The 22498-nt window shown below is 37.3% G+C and overlaps 2 protein-coding genes across 2 annotated transcripts in view; one reads left to right on the top strand and one right to left on the bottom strand.

Moving 5' to 3' along the window:
• The window catches only part of LOC136249274 (uncharacterized), a 34829-nt gene extending 25523 nt beyond the window's left edge, over positions 1 to 9306 (bottom strand). Inside the window, exons 1-5 of the mRNA XM_066041234.1 lie at positions 9052 to 9306; positions 5674 to 5768; positions 5598 to 5617; positions 5375 to 5535; positions 44 to 140 (exon numbers count right to left, since the gene is read on the bottom strand). Of these exons, the coding sequence (XP_065897306.1) occupies positions 44 to 140; positions 5375 to 5535; positions 5598 to 5617; positions 5674 to 5768; positions 9052 to 9293 (615 nt within the window). The 5' untranslated portion in view covers positions 9294 to 9306. The remainder of the gene's footprint in view (positions 1 to 43; positions 141 to 5374; positions 5536 to 5597; positions 5618 to 5673; positions 5769 to 9051) is intronic.
• Positions 9307 to 9378: 72 nt separating this feature from the next.
• On the top strand, positions 9379 to 15113 carry LOC136251707 (endoglycoceramidase-like). The gene is made up of 3 exons (XM_066044142.1): positions 9379 to 9463; positions 11116 to 11335; positions 13608 to 15113. Exons 2-3 carry the CDS (start codon positions 11117 to 11119, stop codon positions 14970 to 14972), a joined length of 1584 nt encoding a protein of 527 aa, XP_065900214.1. The 5' UTR covers positions 9379 to 9463; position 11116; the 3' UTR covers positions 14973 to 15113.
• Positions 15114 to 22498: the final 7385 nt, after the last annotated feature.

A 22498-nucleotide genomic window follows, 5' to 3' on the forward strand; every position in this document is an offset into this window, starting at 1 on the left:
CTTCACACCAAAATTTAAGTTTAACACTATGAAAATAACTTACTGAATAAACAACCATCCATTTTAACTCAGAGAGAGGAACTGGGTTTGATTTGTCAACAAGTACACCATAATCTTCTTCTTCCAGCAACTTTTTCTTCCTAAGAAAAATTCAGCAATCATTACTACATCAACTGTACAATATCGGTTTCATACAAAAAACAGCAAAGCTGAGAAATAGCTAGGATATGAAAGTCAGGGTTCAAACATATATGGAAAGTCAAAGCTGGCAGCTAAGAAATGGCTGCAATGGTAAATAAATTTATATATTTTGACATCAACATTATTGTATGCATTACTTGAGAACTACCTTTAATTTTCAATTTTTTTTTAAAACCAGGCACAAGACCACAGCTGGTGATGAGCATGCTCCTGGTTTCCTGAAATTTTTTACCAAAACTGTGTGATAGAGCTGGTATTAACTTTCCAGGTAGGTAAGCTTTGTGGTTTGTTTGTGCCAGTTTAAAATATGGATGAAGCAAGTTTCTGAAGATGTTGTAAATGCTGCCAACATGCAGTCCAAATAACTATCCCAATGGACTATACAGGGATAAAAACAACCAAAAATGGTGTATATGGCCTCCTAGGAATAGTGAATTCCTTCAGTGAAAGAGGTGCATCCCAAATAAAAACTAAAAGCTTTCTCTAGAGAATTTGTACAAGAAAAACACAACAAACTATCAGTTAAAAAGATGCTGTATTCCTGTGCATATAATGTGGTTTATAGTGAGTTACACTTCCTTAGCAGGGCACAGCAGTTTAATTAATGAAATACACTAAATTATACATACTTATAAACCAAAAACTCATTTGCTAGTTTAATAAGTAATTACACCTTGGTTGTGCCCTTACATGTGTTAACAGTATAGCAGGGGTGGATCTAGGATTTATAAAAGGGGGGGCTACTCAAGGTACTAATCTCTTGGGTAGAGGTGTGCAAAGCACACTTCCCAGCATGCAAAGCATGCTAGAACTAGGGGGGTCTGGGGGCATACCCCCCTCCCCCCCAGGAAAATTTTGAAAAATAAATGCTAAAATACTGCAATTTGGAGACATTTCCACATAAAATTCATAATATTTTCTGTCTGTAGATATTTTATATACTGCCTTTAGATTATAGGTATGGCTCTCTGACTCTGAAGTATTTTGCTAATGGAAAAGTTTGGGTAGGTACAGGCAACCAAGTACATGATGCACCCCTCTCACAATTGCACAACACTGAATAGGTGCATGTTAGAATAATAACGTTGAAAGTGGAAAATTTTGAAATTTGAACAATACAAGATTGAATCTGAGAGCATTTTCAATGGAAATTGTGTACCTGAATTAAGTATTGTTATACATATTAACTACACAAGTAGATGAATAAAGCCCTTTAAACAGACCAATGCACTTCATTGTATGTATAGGTGCAGGCAGATTTGGAAAAATTCCATAACAGAACCAACTACATGTTTCCAGTGAATGTTCTATTAGAGTAGTTAGCTGACTGCTCTATTAGAGTATCTCGATCTTGTACACCTCCAATGCTGATCCGGGTCCTTGTTGCATAAACTTTAGCATAAATCCACTGATAATACCTTGGAAAAATGTTTATAAGGTGGTTTATGAGTATTTGTATTATTAGTGATCATATAATTATGCTAAGAGAAAATTTCATTATAATACTCAGCATATTGATCAAGTAAAGCCTAAATATGAAGGGGGGGGGGGGGGGGGGGGGGTTCAGCCCCCAAAGCCCCCCCCCCCCCCTGGATCCGCCCCTGTATAGTCCAGGTAATAGTTAATAGTACAGGTGCATGTTATTGCTAGTGTTACAGCTTCCTTGTAGCATATATATATATATTATATATATATATATAATACTTCAGGCCTGTAAATTGGTGTAATATCACAAACCTCAGTAATTTCTGTATATAAACTAAGCTGTTGATTACTGGGTTCCAGTATAATGTTGGATGCACCCAGCTGTACATGTCCTGAGGCTTGTTGACAATAAACTGCTGACACCACTGCACATAAATTTTTCGAGGACTATTAGAACACACATATTTATTATATAGAATTTTCTAGTGTTCTTTATTGGTAGATCTATGAAATTATAAATTCTTACTATTAAGTAGATTTAAACTGCATAGAATTTTCATTTATAATGTAGAAATTAAGTGAGTCAGTCAGCTGACAGTAGTTGAAAGTTGAAAAATGGGTATCTGTGCTCCTTTAATTCTCAGTGACTGTTCTAACAATTAGAATATTTCAACTCCATAATTTTACACCAGGTCGGTTTCTCCTTGTTACTCTGTAGCTGTCACTGTAATTTGTTGTTATACCACAAATTGTTTAAGCTATGATGGTTAACCATAGATAATATAGTAAAATAAGGATTAGCAACAGTGACATCACTATGGATATTCCTCGATCATTATGGGTACAACTTGTCTTGGTGACAGGTCTAGTAGTGGACAGTTTCAGCCTAATTTCACATAAATCTTAAATCATGGTGGAGTTAGTTAATGTTGAAACAAATCTTGTACCTTGCCGTGGTCCTTAGCAATAGCACCACAAAAGTTATTGGTGCCACGCCTGGGCAACCATAGTGATGAAGTTCAAGACAAACTTACTCCATACCGTCATGATTTGATAACACTCACCTGATGTAACAGAGAAAAGGAAACTGTCAAGAAACACTCACGAAGAACCAAATGTTAGTGAGATATGGCCACAGAAAATCTGGACCTGTAACGAGGATTTCCTGTACATAAAACTATTAGTTCCTATGGGAATGAAGTCACCATTGCTAATCCTTATTTTATACTAGTATTTAAAGAATTGTAATTTAAAAATGAAGTAGGAATCTATGCAACAAAAAGTAGTGAAACAAGAGATGAATGATCAGTGGTATTACAGCATAGCTCAGTGGGAAAGTCCCTACTTTGGCATTGAGCAAAATAATTGTTATAGCTAATGTGCCAAAGTGGGGACTTTCCCACTGAGCTATGCTGTAATACCATCATTCATCTCTTGTTTCACTACTTTTTGTAATTAGTTTTTTGTTGTAGCACAGCTAGCTACAATGTAACTTGTGACTGTTCTATTAGAATATCATACATACTGTTGTATTAGTATGACTGTTGTATTAGAGTATATCTCGAGTCAGCCAAGAGGTGTGCTGCTAGCTAGACCAACAAGTGGTAAGGTTATTATGTTTACTGGTAAGTAAACAGCTAGATTGTTAAGAGGTGTGGTCTCCGTACTCTATCACTATTAGTCCACCTAGACCTTTAATTGATGGGTGTGGTCGCCAACCTATTGTGAATAGGATCCCAATCATGAACTTGCACATATCTAGTCTTATAGTAGCGCCAGGACTGAATCACTTCTGAAATCCAGCTCTGAAATAATTCTGTGGCATCTATATAATGTTGCTGAAAGAAAGTGTTGATACGGAAAATTAACGCCTTGATAGGGTTTCGTTGGATGAAGAAGAAAACAAGCAGCCTGATTGAAGATAAAAGAAAAGACGAGGCACAGAGGGCCTACACTTGTCGGAACCACAAAAGGCACATCCCACTGGTGAGTTTGTTATTGTGGCGTACAATGGTGGCTGTGCGCTGCTTCATTTGGCCTCTAGCCTTGCGATTGTGGTCAGTGAGTGAGGCAGTGAGACTAAAATTCAAGTTTTGCTAGAATTCTATATCCGGCCACCTGTAAGGGTTTTTGTTATATTTAATTTTGTTTTATATACCATGTGGACTAGTACTGTTCCATAAAGGTGATTTTCGTCACATAAAATGTCTCTAGGATGGTTTTTAAAGGCAGAATTTTGGGCAGCACGCAAAATTTTCAGGGCAATCCCTACATAAATGGTACTACCGTACCATTTGATATATATTATATGGGTTAACGTATAATTTTCAAGTTGTTCCCATGACAAAATATGTGACTGGATCTACGAAAACCGTTCTTATCGCCCAAGACAGGAAGTTTGATTTTTTCACACAAACACAAAGCTTAATGAATGCACTATCAAGTTTCACTGCCACAGTCGACCAGAGTAAAGTGGTCTGCTTTTGCTGGCTGCTTTTCTAGAGCACAGTGGCGAGCCTTACGAGTGGTCTGGGGTCTTGATGGAGCCCTGGCCAACCAGGAGATGGCTGTGTGTGGCTGTACAGCTCTGTGGTGTTGGACAATGACCTGTGCTGTAAATTTCCTTTCATTTTAGCCAGTTCTGAGCCCTGAATGGCCTATAACTTGGCCTAATTCATCCCAGCACGTCTCTTTTCAATTTTTGAACACCATCTTGCCCGCCTTCCAGGGCCCCCGCCTCCCACCCTTCTGGAGCTCGCCTGATACAGACAACCTCGGTTTAAAAACTATCTAAAATGGCGGGAAACTTAGCTGTTGACTACTTCTTCAGTGGATGATCAGGAAGGTAAGAAATTGTTGTGAAACGTGTGAAAATTTGGTATGCGTAGCTACCACCATTGGCCAGCTACAACACACAGAATGTTTAAAACCGACGTTTCTCGATACTTTTAAATGGGCGATAAGACCGGTTTTCCCAGAGACAGTCACATATATATTTGTCTTCTTAATGAAAAATAATTGTCCATAACTCTGTGAACATCCATCAGATTTATACCAAACTTAGAACATAAATTAGCCTTAACATGTCCTTGATGTATGCCAAAATTCTAAGGCAATCAAGCTATGCATTTGCTTTCATAATGGGTTTTTTAAAGTGTGCAAAAAAAACGAAGAGGATAAGTCTGAGCCCCCCAAACAAAGAAGAAATTAAGCTGATGCTTGATGGCTTATATGTCATGAATGCATATGGTGATCTTACTCAAATTTGGTATGTGAGATTTCAAAGGGGAGATTTTTTACAGCAAAAAATTATTCCATTTGGACAAGGGAGTATGGAGATATGTACTCTAGTGCTGAAACAATTATTGAGATATTCAAACAGTACATTATTTGATTTGTTAACGTGCTATTTGAATATTTGCTAGCACTTTAGTAAACTGAATTTAGAAGCTACATAATGAAGTGGCATATTCACTTTATTTTAGGAGAGATAGAAATAGTGTTTAGGCTTTACCTCACTGCTCAACAGAGATTTCAGTACTTATAGAATATCAAATAATTGGTTGATTTGTTTGGAACTATTTAAATAGTAAAAATTGCTATTCATTTCAGTGCATGGGAATATTGTGTTTTCTTTCTTCCTGTCAATATAGTGTGGCGTGCTGACTTTCTTGGCTGCAAGACAAACAGCCATATGCCCTAATATCTTAATACTCACATAGAATACACAAAACATAATGAAACATACCAAGGATTTTTACACTTTGTAATGTCTTCTCCACATTGTCCAGTACACTTCTGACACCTGTCATCACCAGACACAGACCCTGCTGCACTGAAATAATCACTGTGTGCAGAATAAAATGGAGCATATCGTGTTGGTGGATCATTAGCCTGATCTTTATAATCCTATAGTACATGGACAGTACTATTATCATAATTACTATATAAAATTTGTATGCTATGCTTACCTTATTTACACATTCAACCCCTATTTCATAAATATCATGATTATCTCATTACACACAAAGACATGCTAATGCTTACCAGATACTGTGTGATCATCACTTAGTTCAGAAGATTTCACTGTTATGGGTTTTTTGACCTCTGAACTCTCTTCTGATTGATGACTGATATGTGTACTAGATTTCACTGTTATGGGTTTTTTGACCTCTGAACTCTCTTCTGATTGATGACTGATATGTGTACTATAAAAAATTACACCATTAGGCATGTCAGTTTTCTATACACAGGCATAATCGTACAGGACAGTAGTACTGTATAGCAGGGATCATGAAAGCTTGGGTTTTATTGCCCAAAAATACCACACCAAAACCAGCCTACTCCTTCCATTCATAACAATATGGCAGTATTGGTTATAAATAACTAAGCCTGTACAAAAGCGGCAGAGACGCCTTTATTTGGGGGGGGGGGGGGGGTTGGGGTCTAGTTTGGTGATGCCATGGCCTAGTTGTAGAAGACCAAAAAAAGGTAACTACCTGCTGACAAGAGCTACCCTCCACCAACTATATCTCCTATTTTATAACTACATACAAGTAGCTTGCTACACTGCTCCTCTGAAGAATACTGTGACTACTCCATTAGAGTATTTCAATCTTGATTGCTCTATCTCAAATTATTGATACTATTAAGCTAGGCTCTCCATGACAGCTATAGATAATCGTAGGGGGCTAAACCTCTCCATAATCTTTTTGACAGGGGCTACAGCCCTCCTTTGCCTCCTTTCTCTGCCATCCTGAGCCTATATTCAGAGACCCTGAACACTTCCAAAAAGTTTCTATGACATTTATTTAAGTGAATTTTTCTGCAAACTGACTGACAGATGCATCCAGCCAAGCACAGCATGACTATGGATAAGGCTACGGGCTTGGTTTCTACATCACTTCGGCTAGAGATGCACCTTTTTTGCCAACTGCAGCAGTTACAATGCACGCATCATAGACTTATCTTTGTCCCATTTCTTTCTCCTCTACCACATAAGTGTTGATTGGCGGTAGACACATCATGGCTTCAGAGCTTTAACTTTTGTAGATTGATTTCAGAAGCACTTCTTGTACTGTTCTTCATCTGTAGTGCTGCATAGCAGGTGGGACATAGCTGAAATGGAATTGCTAATTTGTGCTTCAGTAATTGATATTTGGAGCATGTGTTCAATCATAATTTCCATATAGTAACTGGATTGATTGCTTCTCATACTCTACTTCATTTTAAACACTGTATAATGGGTGGAACATACCTGAAAACGAAGTGGAATGCCACTTTGCATGTCAGTAGTAGTTGATAGTTGGGGTGTGCATTCAGTCAGTGTCATTCTTTCCTTTGATGTGGTATGCAATGGTTCACCAGTAATGAATTATGTTATTACAAAAAAGTAAACAAACAAGTGTAAGGAAATTAAAAATTTTATATTTGATAAAAATAATTAATACAAGGAAAGTTGTCTACACCGGCGTTGAAACTGGGTCGGGTCATCCGGGTCAACCGGGTCACATTTTCTCCTGGTCATCCAGGTCTGACCCGGATTGGATCACGTGAGAAACGAAATTGTTCGTTTGACGACGTGGAAACTTATAAACGCTACCGCGTAGCTCTTTCGTGAACCACGCCCACTTATCGTGTTACAAACATACGCTCAGCCATGCCCATTTATTAGTAAGTGCAGTATGTAGCATGAAACTGAGGGTATCTATGGTGAGGGGTAGCTATTGTTAGTAGGTGATGACCTTTTTTTGTTGTTTTGTTTTTTTGGTCTTCAACCTACAGCTAGGCTGAAGTTGCAATTCTAAAAGTCTGGGTCCGCCCCTGTTTACTCAACACGAATCAAATGCTCAAAACATAGCTCTTATCGCACGCCTCGGCTTTAAGTAATCTGGGTCAATCCGGGTCACATCCGAGTCAGTGGGTCATCCGGGTCAGCAGTAGTGACCCGGTTTCAACGCTGGTCTACACCTGCACCCTCCAGGTCTATAAAATTACCATTGACCTAGCCTAAAACATCAGCTCCAAAAGGCATTGGTTTCAGTTTTCAGTTAGACCAGGCAAACTTGCTTAATTGTTTTTCATCTCCACCCGCATCCCTTTTTACCCCACCGTCCCTTAATTTCATTATTTCTATTATTGATCACATGCACATATAAAGCTAGTTCTTAAAAGGCTTTAGCTAACCTTAGACAGTTTGGAGTATTTTCTTTAATAAGGCGCCTATCAATGTAATGCCCGACTACCACTGATACAGGCTGAGGGTGGGGAAAGGTTGGGGATGGTGGGGGAATTGATCGCTAAATTTCCCTGGCATAGTGGGGATTTGTCATCACTAAGAAATTCATTCAGGCAGCAAAAGTGTGTGCTTTAAATTTGGAAGGAGTGTCTGGGACGCTAGCTACTACATTCATACTAGAATCCACTCGCACCAACTCATCACTAGACCAACGCCACACAACTGTTTAAATCCCCTCCTGGCCCTGGTATTCCCGGGGTTTGCAAGTTGAGGCTTGATCAGGGTTTGCAAGTCGAGGTTTGGTCAAGGTTTGCATCACCAGTACTTCCCCAGTAGGTGGGGAATTGTAATTTTCAATGATGCAAATAACCGCCTTCCCCCACCTCAGCCCGTATTAGTGGTAGTCGGGGATTACATTGATAAGTGCATAATGAATAATAAAAAAGCCCTCATGGAAATCCGAGAAACAAGTAATCCAGTTTTCCAGGCCTTAGGCAGTGGTTATTGAACCGAAAGTCAGTTCAATAAACCGGGCTTGCTATTGAACCGACAGTAAAACTTAGACAAAAAGAATCACTAAACAAAACAAAAAAAAACCCTCAAAACTCAACCTGGGGCTTGAACCTGGACTGCTGGAACTGTAGGTAGTGGGCTAACCACCGTGCTACTGCTGCCACCCCTATTTTTCTACCTTATAAATGCTACTCACGTAGTAGTCTCACTATATACACTATAATACAGTAAGAAGAAACGTAACCCAAAGGTGAAGAAGAGGCCAAAGCTGAACCCGAGCCTAACCCTAACGCTAATGCTACTTTTCGCGTCCCCTAAAGTCGAATGCTCAGGGAAACTACTAGACGCGAAAATAAAAACCTTTCCAGTTCAGTAGCCACTTCCTACATAAAATTGCACGAGGCATAAACGGATTGCTCTATATATAAAATTATTTACGCAATCAAAACAATCTATACCGAGACGGCTCCGCCCCTTCACACCCACGTATACAACTCCACTTAGATGTCGCACCTTCGTCTACAACCACATCTCTAAAACACCTTTCAAAGTAAAGCGCAAAGCACCAGATTTAGATGGGGTGAATCGCATAAGTGTATTGCTCTCTCAGTATAGCTATGGCTACTGCTAATCAGCACCTAGATTAGATTACAAATACAATATGCATGACTTACATTTTGTCGGGAATTCTTACAGTGAATTCCAAGTCTTTTCCCATTGTAGCAGTTCGCCATTCAGCACCAGCACCCACCAAATCGCCTTGTAATACTGGGCTCACGTCGGACTGCCTAAAATCGATCCTGCAAGTCACATTTGCATTTAGTGATCCTCTAGAAAATTCCGAAGTTATCTTATCGTGTAGCCGCTGTGAAATTACGATCGTACCAGAGTAATGTAGATGACGAGACGTGTGCATTTTCAGGGAATGCCAACTGGCACTATCGATGCACGTGATCATGTCATATGTACGGAAATCATTTAAATAGTTTGAGAGAAGGTCACAAGATTGCTCGCAACATTGCCGTCAGTTAGTCAGTAGTGACAAAGCAAGGATTAGTGGTTAACCTATTGCCGGGTGAGAAAAAGGTATTCAGAGAACATGCACGCACGAGGATAGCTAATTATTGGGCGTTTTAAAGGTGATTGCTTTCGTCGCCAGAGTTTCCGCCGGCCATGCCTTAAGACACGCCTTAATTAGCAATTTGGCTTGCTGCTTCAGTGAAAATGTTGTTTTTAAAGTTTATATGACCTAGCTAGCTACATTAAAACCCCACTGAGGGTAGCTCCCCAAATACAAACAATAAAGGATCATATAGGCTCTAGGAGCTACATGCGAGAGGTGAAAATTACCACTATGCATTAATAGTAGTAGGGCATGCATACACTGTCTACTATAGGGAAAGCAACACAACTTTATGATTCAATCCATGGACATCTTAGGGATATAGGGCATTCTGTAAAATGATATCTTGAAACAAGCTGCCCAATTTACCAGTGAGCACACAAAGTCAAAAGTGATGTAGCAAATTGGGAGTTTGGACTTTGAAACTTCAACAGTGGAAATTATACTACATATTGCAAGAAAAACCAACCATTTTGTCATGAAGTATCTTAATTGGGCTTTCCCACTGTCGTTAATTGTATTAAAATTTTCAGATAGCTGTAGTGTACATTACTACTTATAAGGATGCATATTAGTACAATTACATGCATATTTCATTTATTATTTTTTAAATGCTGTGCGTACCTTAATATGTACAGATACAAAAAGTTCTATACAGTACATACAGTAGCTGGCTTATACACAAAATAGTTTAATGTCCTCTTCTTAAGGTAAATTCCAAACTTTGATAGTTCAGGGGAAAAGGAATGCAAATAAGCACCTAGGCAAGCTGAGCTTGTATTTGTCTAAATATCTGTGTATGACCTCTTGTATTTGTGGTAACCATTGTAGGAAGGTGGTATAGTTGGGTATTCAGACTACATTATGTATAAAATCTTGTAAGACGTGAATTTCCCAATGTTCTAAGAAGTCCATCGATTGTAACATAACACTATAGATGTCAGGCCAAAGTCCCTGGTCACAAAACCTTACAGCTGTTTACTTCACAGCTTCAAGTAAATATATTTGTTTTTGCATATATATGGGACTACACAGTTCTAGCATATTGATTTCTATCACTGCATATACGTAGCTAGCTCAATAAATTCAGACTTTTGCTAAACTCTTTGGTTAAACTTTTTATTCAGGAGGTATAGTATCCCCTCATTTGGCTAAATTGTTAGCTATCATTACTATAATGGTGAATCTAGCACCCATGCAGTGCACAAGCATATGTGCGCAAAATGATGCTGTAAGTATCTTTGAATCATCATCTACTGTGGCTAGTTTTTATTTTGATACACATGCATAATTCATTCCTTGTTTTTATTGATTTATGTATATATTTTCCTTTATTGTTATTGATTTGCACATGTACATGCAGAGCACCTTTGTTGGAAAATTATGACTGCCATATAGTGCACATTTACTAAATTCAGCACATATTATGCACCATAGGCTTGTAGATAACCTTAATCATAGGTTTTTGTATCTGTGGCCATTAGTGTTTCAACAGATGAATTGAGTGTTGCATATTTATAAAATCAATCTATGGTCAGTTAAGGTAACAAACCCTACATATAAGTAGTGCATTATCTTATCTATTGTGGCACAAAATTAATAACTTTTTTTATAGCATGGGCAACTACAGACTAATTATTGCAATACTGCTATTCTTCATCACTGAAATAATTGCTAGTATACCTTCTAAAGCCAAGATTGATAGTTCTAGCAGACTATACATTGAAGCAGAGACAGGAAGATACCGCATATTTCATGGTCTAGCTCTGGAGAACTCTGGGGAACCTTGGTATTATGCCACCTATTCCAGTGAACAGATTAAACTGCTTAAACAGGTATTATATATGCTACTATCAACTTAAGCTGACACTACAATTACAAGTATACAGAATGCACAGTAGGGATATAACACTTCTTATTGTTTTACTGTGATTTAATATCATACACTACTCCAGCTTGTTTCACTACTGAGTACTTTGTATCGATGTGCTATGGTCCCTACTACAGTTGAAAATTCCAAATTTTTCTGTGCACTTGTTTGTCAATTTTTTATTGTAAATAATTATTATGACTGGCGAACCCACGCATACCGCAACTGAAATGGCACCGCTAGCCCCAGCTATATCAATTATCGTCTGAAACGTGAAGTATCCATTATGCTTCATTGTCAGCTATGTTCAACCCGCTACACATCATTTCGAATCAAGAACTATTTGAAAAGCACCTCTGCAATCCATGCATACCGAAAGAAATGGTGCCGTGTGCCCCAGCTACCAATTATCGTCTTCGTTGTCGGTTATTTTCAACCTGTTACACAGCAGTACGAATCAAGAACTGTTCGAAAAGCACCTCTGCAATCAAAATAGCCACTATGAAAAATACGGATGATTTCCGTTACGAAGGGAAGCCATCACGTGCTACCGCCAAATCGACACTTTTCGCTGTCAGCAAAGATGAATGGGACACAAAGGAGGACAGCAACTTGTTGAAAGTGTTTTGGGTCGATCTGAAAGCTTGTTAGTTTTACTGCCTCATCATCATCAGGGAAAATTGAAGCTGGTTTTGGTGTGTTATTTCGAGGGTCACGCCTACTCCTTTGTGGTCCCTACTATACAGTACAATCATACTGTATGCTACACCATGTACTGTTTCTCTTTTGTTATACTAATGTCTCATATTATAAGAATTTATATATTTTGGCGAGACTAGTATTTGGTGTTTAAAATTAACATGCATTAGATGAGATTGTGCATGGTATGAAAATTACTACAATGAGATTAAGGTTCCTTGTGAAAATTCCTCAATTTTCAAATTTAATTTCTCACCAAAATTTGCTCTTGTTCTATGTAGGAATTGTGTTACATTTAATTCCTCAGTAGAGATTAAATATAGCAGTTATACTGAACTCTTTCTGTCACATATTAATATGTTACATATCATGTATAGACAGCAGCAACTTGTCATACATAGTAAGTACATGCGACTTCATGTAGTAAAAAATACTGAGAGGAATAAACGTAAAAAAAAGATCAAATGCTAGGATTGACAACAAGTCAGATGCTTCTCATAAACAGCATTTAGCTAAACTGCAAATATTATAAAGGCTAAATATACTATAGATGCGCATAGTCCTCCATTTTTACTCTGTGCTGTCACACATTCCAGATTTTGGCAACTGCAATAGTGCAATTACCATACTTCATCATTGCAACAAAAGATTCAGAATAACATTAAAAGAAATCTATGAACTTTTATGTTATTCAATAGGCCACTTATTGTTTATGTTTCAGATCCCCCAATCACTTTGTTGTCTCACCATCTATAGTCAGTACACATTCACCTGAGCCCCAGCTAAATGTGATATCAAAGAGGTGAACATGTGTTCACTCCGTACTGGAACAAGCATGTCTCCATGTTGTAAACATTTTTGCACGCCTGAATCGTCTATACTATATGAAAGGGGTATTTTTAAAGTCTCATAACTTACTTGTATCAAAGCACTTTTTGACTGTTGGTTCTGGAATTTAAAGGGCTTCATGGTGCTACTAAATGTTTGGACAGCTGGCCCATGTAACAAGAGTTATTAACAAGAAACCAGGACTCAGGTGAACATGAACAGATTCTAAATTTGTTCATTATTATGACATCATGCAAGTTTTTATCATTATTCCATCATCTCAATGTATAATGATTATATGAAAGTTAAACTTGCTTACATCACTAGGCATAGAGGAAATGGGCTGAAGACAAACCCCAATCTCATGGGAGGAGGTTCACTTCTAAAGATCAGCATGCAGGATGGTCATTAATAAAAGATTGAAAATACTCTAAACAAGCATTCAGCTAACTCTAATGAACTGCCTGCCCACATTGGTTTAAGCAAACTTCCTGATCTGAAAAATAAAATTAACAATATTCCCCATGCAAGTTGAACACATAATAGTATGGTGTCTTGCCAATTTCTGACAACAGTAGCTATACTAATGTGGCGATTGACTAATGCTATTATTTAATATAAATACAAAATATTATTTAGCCTTAATTTGTGTTTAAAAGATTGAGCATTTTACTGTATTTAGAGTATGTCGCAAATTCTTGTTTTAATAGTGGGGCTTGAATGTGGTCAGAAGTGGATTTCATTGGCACATGGTAGAATCATCTCCTGGTCAATACAATGAATCATACATACAAGATGTTGTAGACTTTGTATCTACTTTAAATGAGAGTGGAGTGTATGTAATAATGGACATGCACCAGGACCTGTGGTCTCCCCTGTTTTGTGGTGGTCATGGTATTCCTTCATTTGATGCCCATCCTTATAACACCTCGGATTACAAGAGAGGTGGTAAAAAGGCTTATCCACTACCAGTAGCTGAACCCAAGTATGATCCTTCAGGAAATGTGATAAACTGTCAAGATGTGTTGGGTGGCCTCTTTGGATGGGCTACTGGATATGTCACTTATTCTACAGGGGCAGCAGCTCAAAGGCTGTATGACAACGATGGTGGAATCCTTGACAGGTTTGGTAAATTCTGGCAACTGATTGCTTCGAAACTAAAGCAGTTCCCTAATGTATTGGGTTATGAGTTACTGAATGAGCCATGGCTTGGAAATGTCCCACTTAGCGCTGAAGAATTTGTCCCAGTAAATCCCCATTGGAATCTGTGGTTTCCTGGTGTAGCTGATAAAGGCAATATGAAGAAACTGTATGAAACACTTCACTCTTATATCCGAGAAGTTGACAATGACACTATTATCTTCTTTGAGCCTGCTACTGGTGGAAACTTCCTTGATGGATTTCATTCTGGCTTTGAGGAAGGCCCTGGAGGTCCAGGTTATAATGATAAACAAGCTTTATCATATCATGTCTACTGCCTTGGTGTGGATACTAAAAAAGCGTCAACTTTTCTCCAAGAGGTGATAGCCAATTTGTCAGTAGCTAGTTGTGATCTATTGGATGACTTCCTTTATGACAATCGTCGTGATGATGTACAACGACTATCAATGGCTGGGTTTTTGACTGAGTTTGGTAATGCTGGTAGAGGATATGTAGCAGAAGACATCATTGATTTTGCCACTTCAAAGATGGATGATTTCTTACATGGATGGACTTACTGGTACCTAACACCAGACCCTAATAACTTGAACCCATTTGAGATCAAATCACTGGCTAGACCATATGTACATGCCTTAGCTGGGATTCCTATTAAAATGAATTTTGACACAAACACTAGGGTGTTCTCTCTTGTATATGTACCAAGTGATAATGAGACTACATTTGCCCTCCAGTCAGAAGTGTTTGTATCTGAGTACTACCAATATCCTACTGGTTTTGAGACAACTATGGTACCAGCTGACTCACTGAAGTTGACATATGACAAGACCACTTACATGATGTACTGGACACACACCACAGCTGCTAAGTTGGCCACTGAAATTGAGTTCACTATACAGCCCAAACCGACAGCTTAATGAGAGTTTGACATTTTGTACGCACAAGGTAAACATCTAAAAACTAAACCTAACAGCACTATGCATATATGCATGTAACAAGGTGGTTTCTATTTAATGTTTGTTGACATCGTGTTATGTCTTTGTATGTTACATTTACTTTGCACTGTAAAAATAACTACTGCAAGAACAGAAATTATTTATATAGCAACATAAATGAATCACTTCTATGGCATAACATCACCCTCTCATGTATCTTATGACAAAATTGAAGAATGTTAGTAGTTGGGATTATCATTACTGAAGTGAAGCTGACAGTCATAGAAAGTGCCAATGTGCATGTCACCTTCCTATGGATTAAAATTCTGTAAAATCTCTATACCAGTTACTGGAAATTGCACGCAGAAAAGATTTTTGTGGTTTTTGCATATATTATACTGAATTAAGTCTTTGAATTTATAGCTATGCATTGTTGATTTTAATATAAAGTATAATATGTTAAATTTTTAAACCTATATGTACAACTATAAATTATGTAGAATTCAGTTTCAAAACTTTTTTTTATGTTCTTCAAAAATATGTCCGCTACATGCTTAATCCTTTCTCTCTTGGTCCTCAAGCTTGAAACATTGTTTATTTCTGCATTGATGAATGCACTAGTGTATTTTATATTCTACACACTGTTTTATTATGTGAGGTTTACAGTGGTATCTTGGTCTGCCCTCACGTGGAATGAACAAGAGTTAGGGTTAAAAAGTGTGCAGTTGACACAGAAAGACAGAAACATTTTGTAACTGAGTAGATTCGTGCAGTTTATTTGTCTTGTGGCAAAGTGTATGTTCTAGCTGCTTATGTAGATCATACCATTCACTACAACACTGGATCATGATATGTAAGAAGCAATTATGACAAAAATTGAATGCAAATATAATGTCTGGTCAAATTATATTATTAATTATGCGAGGAAAGTAGGTATAAAATTATGTGATCAATATATTATTTTGCTATGTAGTTAGTCTGTATAGCAATTAGTCACTTCTAACATTCAACACAATTTAGCAAGCTACCTATTGTCAACATGTCACTGTACCATATGTATAGCTATTGAAAATGTAAGTGTTTGAAGGCTCTTGCACCTCAAAGACAACAATGTTGTCATTGTGTGATCTCACCTATGCAATACTAAGAAAATGATTGTTACTTAGAGACTTGACACTCATGCCATGGTTGACCAGGAGATATTAATGTACAGTATAGCTAGTGAAATGTGTACATTATTAAAACCTGAACTTTCTAGCTATTGTTTGGCAGTATTACTGTACCTATGTATTAAAGGAAACATTTATTGGAATCAATTTGTGATTATAGTGCAGGAGAGGGGAGATTCTAGGTGGCTGCATGGCACCAGCATGTGGGTATAATTATGTGCATAATAGGGATGTGAAGCATCAGGCATAGCGCTTAACATTATAGTCAGAATAATTGTACACATAATAGCCGTGCTATAAATGCATGTTACAGAAAATGATTAGCACACTCTATGCAGTACAATTTAAATATAGTAACCCTAATAGAGCAGTTGCACTTAGACGTGATTGTTTTATCTTTGAAAAGCAGCCAAATTGATAACAATTTTCCAGACGGATAAAGCTTTAACTTTAAAAATTCTCACAACTTCAAAAGTTAATCTAAACAGAAAGATGCAGATTTAAAATGTATCACTTGGAAACTGAAAGTTAACTTATGGGTGTAGCTTTTATGAACATATGGGCATGCATATGCATGATAGGTGGATTTATAATTAAGAAATAGCTACTGTTAAAACAACGGTGCTGTGATAGCACTTTACAGAGCTCCTTTTTACTAGGCTTGAGTCTATTAATTTGCCTATTACGCTTTTAGGCATTTCCCCAATTTCTGCCTATTATGCTTGTTGTTATGCTCTCCAGAAATGTATTATGCTTGTATGTGTGATTTTTCTTTGTGTAGAGAAGTTCTCCATATGTTAGAATGTAAATGGAAAAGTGTCACTTCAACTGCATGCAACATATCCTAGCAATAACTTGAAATTGAGATGTGCTCTAGACATGTTAGAGCAAGGGGTCTGGGGGCATTTCTATAGTCCCTCAGAAGTTATAGACATTTTATTGTCTAGTATCTTCACAGTTTTGTATGTAAATAATTTATTATGCATGGTTTCTAATTGATCTTCTGATTGCTGTAGCAATTGGTATTCAAAGCACAGCAACTGCAATGTATGCAGCACCATGTCAAGAACATATTAGCCTCCTGGAGATAAACACTTAGTGGTTCTCATTCTCTCTCTGTTGCATGCAATGACTGTTGTACTTTGACTGTTCTATTAGAGAATCTTGATCTTTTTGAATTCTAGTTTGATATTAACCCCAATCTCACTGCTATGCAGACCTGCACAGACTTCACTATTTTTAATGTCCAGACATTCATTAGCTATACTGACTCAACACTAACTTTATTATGATATCATCAGAGCTTCTATTGTTTTGTCTTCCAATCAAGCTTCAATAATCATAATCAGCATATCACAATTTATTCAAAATCAGACATGTCAAATATTTAATTACTGAAGCTAAAAACTGCTTTGCGGGCTGCTTTGCCATGCCTTGGTACTAGTTAGCACATGACTGCATGTGTCACACAATCAAAATGAAAAGCACTCGAGTGTAACTTATAGTGAGACTGTATATTTTTCTACTCGTTGTCAGGAATCATTTTATCATCCAAAACAGGTTAGCCCTTGACTTTGTAACTGTTATAGCAGAAGTTATACTTATAGTGGTGGAAATTTGCCCATTATGCTCTGAATTATGCTCCATTTATGCCAGCCTTATGCTTCCGTTATGCTTTTCATCCCCTATTATGCCAAAAATTATGCCAGCATAATCGACGCAAGCCTATTTTTGATTGAATCAGTCAAATATTAGCATGCACAGTTAGGTGCTACAGTTACGTAGCTAGATGCTACCAAATTTTCACTATCTTTTTATCTTATGAACTCAGTGCTAGCTACCATAACACATCAGTCCTTGCTATCTTACAACAAAAATAGAAAACATGGTCTGGCTGTGCTAAACTGAATGCATGCATTGGGATTTCACAAGGGAAGGTGTGAAGAATTAACTTACAGATGTGGGGCATACTCTGAAGAAAAATATTGAAAATTTAGTCTTCTGAGATGGATTTGGCAGCAATTTTGACTATTTGACCTTTATTGTACAAGCTTATATTAAATGATTATGAGTCACTTCATGGACATTGATCTTTAGCAGCTGTAAACCTGCATATCTACCTGTGCATGCTCCATTGGAAGCACCTCAAAGTTACACTGAGGATCCTGAGTATCATTACTATTGTTGACTGTGCAAAACCTCTTACAAAGAGTATGTACAAGCACAGATAATGAATCAACAAAATTAATTATGTGATTAGTTGATGTTCAGCTAGCCTTGCTTTAAATTGGTCTAAACTTGGACAGATGATGAGGTCGTTGAGTAAATTGTTCCAGATCTTTATACTTGATGGAAAGATTGATGAGTTTATTCTTGTGTTTGGCTGTAACAGCCTCATTGAATGACCTTGTAAACAGTAGTCGGTATGAGGATGGTATCAGTTGATATATCTATTAATTGGTACATGATCTTAAACATTGTGATCGCTTTCAGCTGGTTTCTACATGAGCCAGAGGTGGCAAATTCAAATTTTGAAACATATTTGTGACACTTGCATATGAAGAATAATTATTATACACAAACCTCGCACAGCATGATTCAATAGCTAAGATTTCCTTTTGTGTATAAGGGTCCCAGACCACACAGGTATATTCTAGAATTGGTTTAATAAGTGAACTGTAACAACTCACTTTGACAGAAATTGGACAGCTATGAAGGCTACGTTGTAAAAACCCTATAATACTGTTAGCTTTGTTAGTTATTTGTCTAATGTATTCAGACCAGGATAGTCTTGAGTCAGTAGTAAGACCTAGATACCTGGTGTATGTCACCTCCTGCACAACAGTGTCATACAAAGTGCAATGGTTAAAAATAGACTTTTTCTTGTGATAAAGTCACATTTCTGAACATTAAATGACATTTTCCATTTATTTGCCCATCTTTCCAAAATAGCTTGGTCCTTCTGAAGTTGGTAACAGTCTTCTTTTGAGTTAATAGGGATGTACAGAATGACGTTATCTGCATAATTATAATCTTACAGTTGATAGTATGTTTTTCGGTAAATCATTTATGAAACATAATGGAGCAAGAACGGTTCCTTGTGGAACTCCTGATGTTAGCGTCACTTTGTTCACCATTAACTAATACCTGTTGTCATCTTCCAGTAAGAAAATCTTTCAACCATTCTAAATTGTCCGAATTCCATTATGATGTAATTTATGGTGGAGATGCTGCTTGTTGAAGGCCTTAGAGAAATCTAAAAGAATTGCATCAGTTTGTCCATTGTTGTTTAAGGATTTGGCAAAGTCATTGATAGTAAGTAGAAGTTGAGTCTCACAAGATCGACCATGAAGAAAGCCATGTTGTTCATCGCACAAGATGTTGTGTCGGGAAAGGTGGGAGAAAATGTGTGAATATATTATATGTTCTAAATCTTGGAGCATATGTATGTTAATGATATGGGTCTATAGTTGCTGCAGAGATGCTAATGGAGTTCTTAACTTACTAAATGAGTTAGATGTCTCTAAAACAACTGGACCTGATAAAATTCCTGCCCATTTCCTGAAGCTGTGTAGCACTGAAATAGCTCCCATTTTGACACTTATATTTCAAGCATCCATCCATCAATCCACCACCTGATTGGAAGAAAGCCAATATTGTCCCAATATTCAAAAAGGGAGACCATACCCTACAGAAATGGTGGCAATATCAGGAAAAGGTGAGTCACGGATAGTTGGAGGAGTTTCTGATGAATGTGGTATAAAAACTGAGGTAAAATAATTGTTCAGTAGTTCTGCTTTAGTTTGGTTGTCGTTATATATGTTGTTATGGCAATCAACGTATATTTTGTAGGATGTTATGAGCACCTGATAAAGGAATAGCCAAAATCACTATTAGATTGTAAACATAACTTATTAGATGATGTAATATTTATATTTTAATACTACAAACAATGGAAGACAAACTGTATTAGGTAGCAGTAATTGGCCATTGAGAGGTAATAATTTGAAGGAGGTGTTTGTGGTACAGGATTTGTATGGGGCTCCAAGTTACCAAAACTGAACTATGATAATCATCAATTAATTCATGTGACTGACTGGCTACCAACAATAGTAGAAGGTATTGCAGGATTAGAGGTTGACAGAAACGAATGGAAATTAGATGGATATAATGTGTGGTTGACTATTACAACTAACAGCCTTACACCTCGTAAAGAGCTGCTGATCCCCCAAGTACAGGCAGGGCGGATCCAGGGGGGGGGGGGGGGGGGGGCTTTGGGGGCTGAAGCCCCCCCCTTCATATTTAGGCTTTACTTGATCAATATGCTGAGTATTATAATCAAATTTTGTCTTAGCATAATTATATGATCACTAATAATACAAATACTCATAAAACCACCTTATAAACATTTTTCCAAGGTATTATCAGTGGATTTATGCTAAAGTTTATGCAACAAGGACCCGGATCAGCATTGGAGGTGTACAAGATCGAGATACTCTAATAGAGCAGTCAGCTAACTACTCTAATAGAACATTCATTGGAAACATGTAGTTGGTTCTGTTATGGAATTTTTCCAAACCTGCCTGCACCTATACATACAATGAAGTGCATTGGTCTGTTTAAAGGGCTTCATTCATCTACTTGTGTACGTAGTTAATATGTATGACAATACTTAATTCAGGTACACAATTTCCATTGAAAATGCTCTCAGATTCAATCTTGTATTGTTTAAATTTCAAAATTTTCCACTTTCAACATATTATTATTCTAACATGCACCTATTCAGTGTTGTGCAATTGTGAGAGGGGTGCATCATGTACTTGGTTGCCTGTACCTACCCTAACTTTTCCATTAGCAAAATACTTCAAAGTCAGAGAGCCATACCTATAATCTAAAGGCAGTATATAAAATATCTACAGGCAGAAAACACTATGAATTTATGTGGAAATGTCTCCAAATTGCAGTATTTTAGCATCTATTTTTCAAAATTTTCCTGGGGGGGGGGGGGGGGGGCATTCCCTCAGACCCCCCTATTCCAGCATGCAAAGCATGCTTGGAAGTGTGTTTTGCACACCTCTACCCAAGAGATTAGTACCTTGAGTTAGCCCCCCCTTTTATAAATCCTAGATCTGTCCCTGACAGGTTATATTGGTCAGACAGCTATGAAGATTGGAGATTGGAAGCTTACTACAGGTTTACCTAAGTGCACTTTGAAACCAGTAAAAGAGGGCTTTGAATGTGCTCCTCCTTCATACACACCTTCACTCACATGGCTATTCAATATCACAGAAGATCCAAATTAGAGAAATAATGTTACAGACCAACATCCTGACATAGTTAAACAGTTGAAGAGGACCATTTAGCTACAGCTATATGTTTTGAATGCATAGTTTTATTATTATTGAAAGGGTTAAAAGTTTAGAAACATTATCACAAAAAATTAGGCTTGTGCTTAATATAGCATATGGTGAAATGAAATGTCACTGTTACTGTGAAAACTTTCTTATCAAACTCCCCGAATTAAGAACACAATAAAAAAAAACCTCCATAATAAGGACAAATTTTGGTCCCAACTGGTCTGATCAATACAATTTTTACCTCTGAAAACCTCTATATTACAGCAAAAAGTGGCCACAAATTCTGGGTCCCAAATGTCGGTAATAGAGAGGTTCCACTGTATCATTTAGTTAGTATAGCAGCACAACACAAAAATCATGCACTTTTTCATAAAAGCATGAAACTTTCCACATATGTAGTACTCCTAATGACATCATTTTTTTGATATAGTTCCATCACAGATTTGACCTTTGATGACCTTTATGGCCATTTTTGCCCAGAAATTTCATCATTTTTGTCTTTATCTCCCTGAGGCATTAAATAACTTGGAGATCTTGATAAACAAAGCAACTTAGTTTTTATTTGAAGATTTCATTCCAAAGTTATGATCATTTATTTTACCCATGAATTTTGAGATAATGTACCTCCCCATGGTACACCCCAAGGGCAGAGAGTACTGAATTTTGCAGCAAATAAAAGCGATCATAACTTCAAATGGAATTACCTATTAACTTCAATAAAAACTAAGTATGTTTTGTTCAACAAGACCTTTACTTTGGTGTCACGTTTAACACATCAATTAATGCCTTGGAGAGATAAAGACAGAAACAATCGAATTTCTGGGCAAAAATGGCCATAAAGGTCAAATCTGCAATGGAACTATATCTAAAATACATGTCATAAGCACAATTTGGCCAATTTTTGGGGCTGCGCTGCTACACTAAGTGTGTTAGATAGGCACTTATATAATAGTATATAGTCTCCACCTAGTCTGGGATTTCA

The sequence above is a fragment of the Dysidea avara genome, chromosome 3 (assembly GCF_963678975.1).
Source record: "Dysidea avara chromosome 3, odDysAvar1.4, whole genome shotgun sequence".
NCBI lineage: Eukaryota > Metazoa > Porifera > Demospongiae > Dictyoceratida > Dysideidae > Dysidea > Dysidea avara.

Coding starts and splice junctions, on each gene's coding strand:
- LOC136251707 (XM_066044142.1), top strand. CDS start 11,117: ATGGGCAACTACAGACTAATTATTGCAATACTGCTATTCTTCATCACT. Junction 11,336..13,607: donor AGATTAAACTGCTTAAACAG/GTATTATATATG, acceptor TTGTTTTAATAG/TGGGGCTTGAATGTGGTCAG.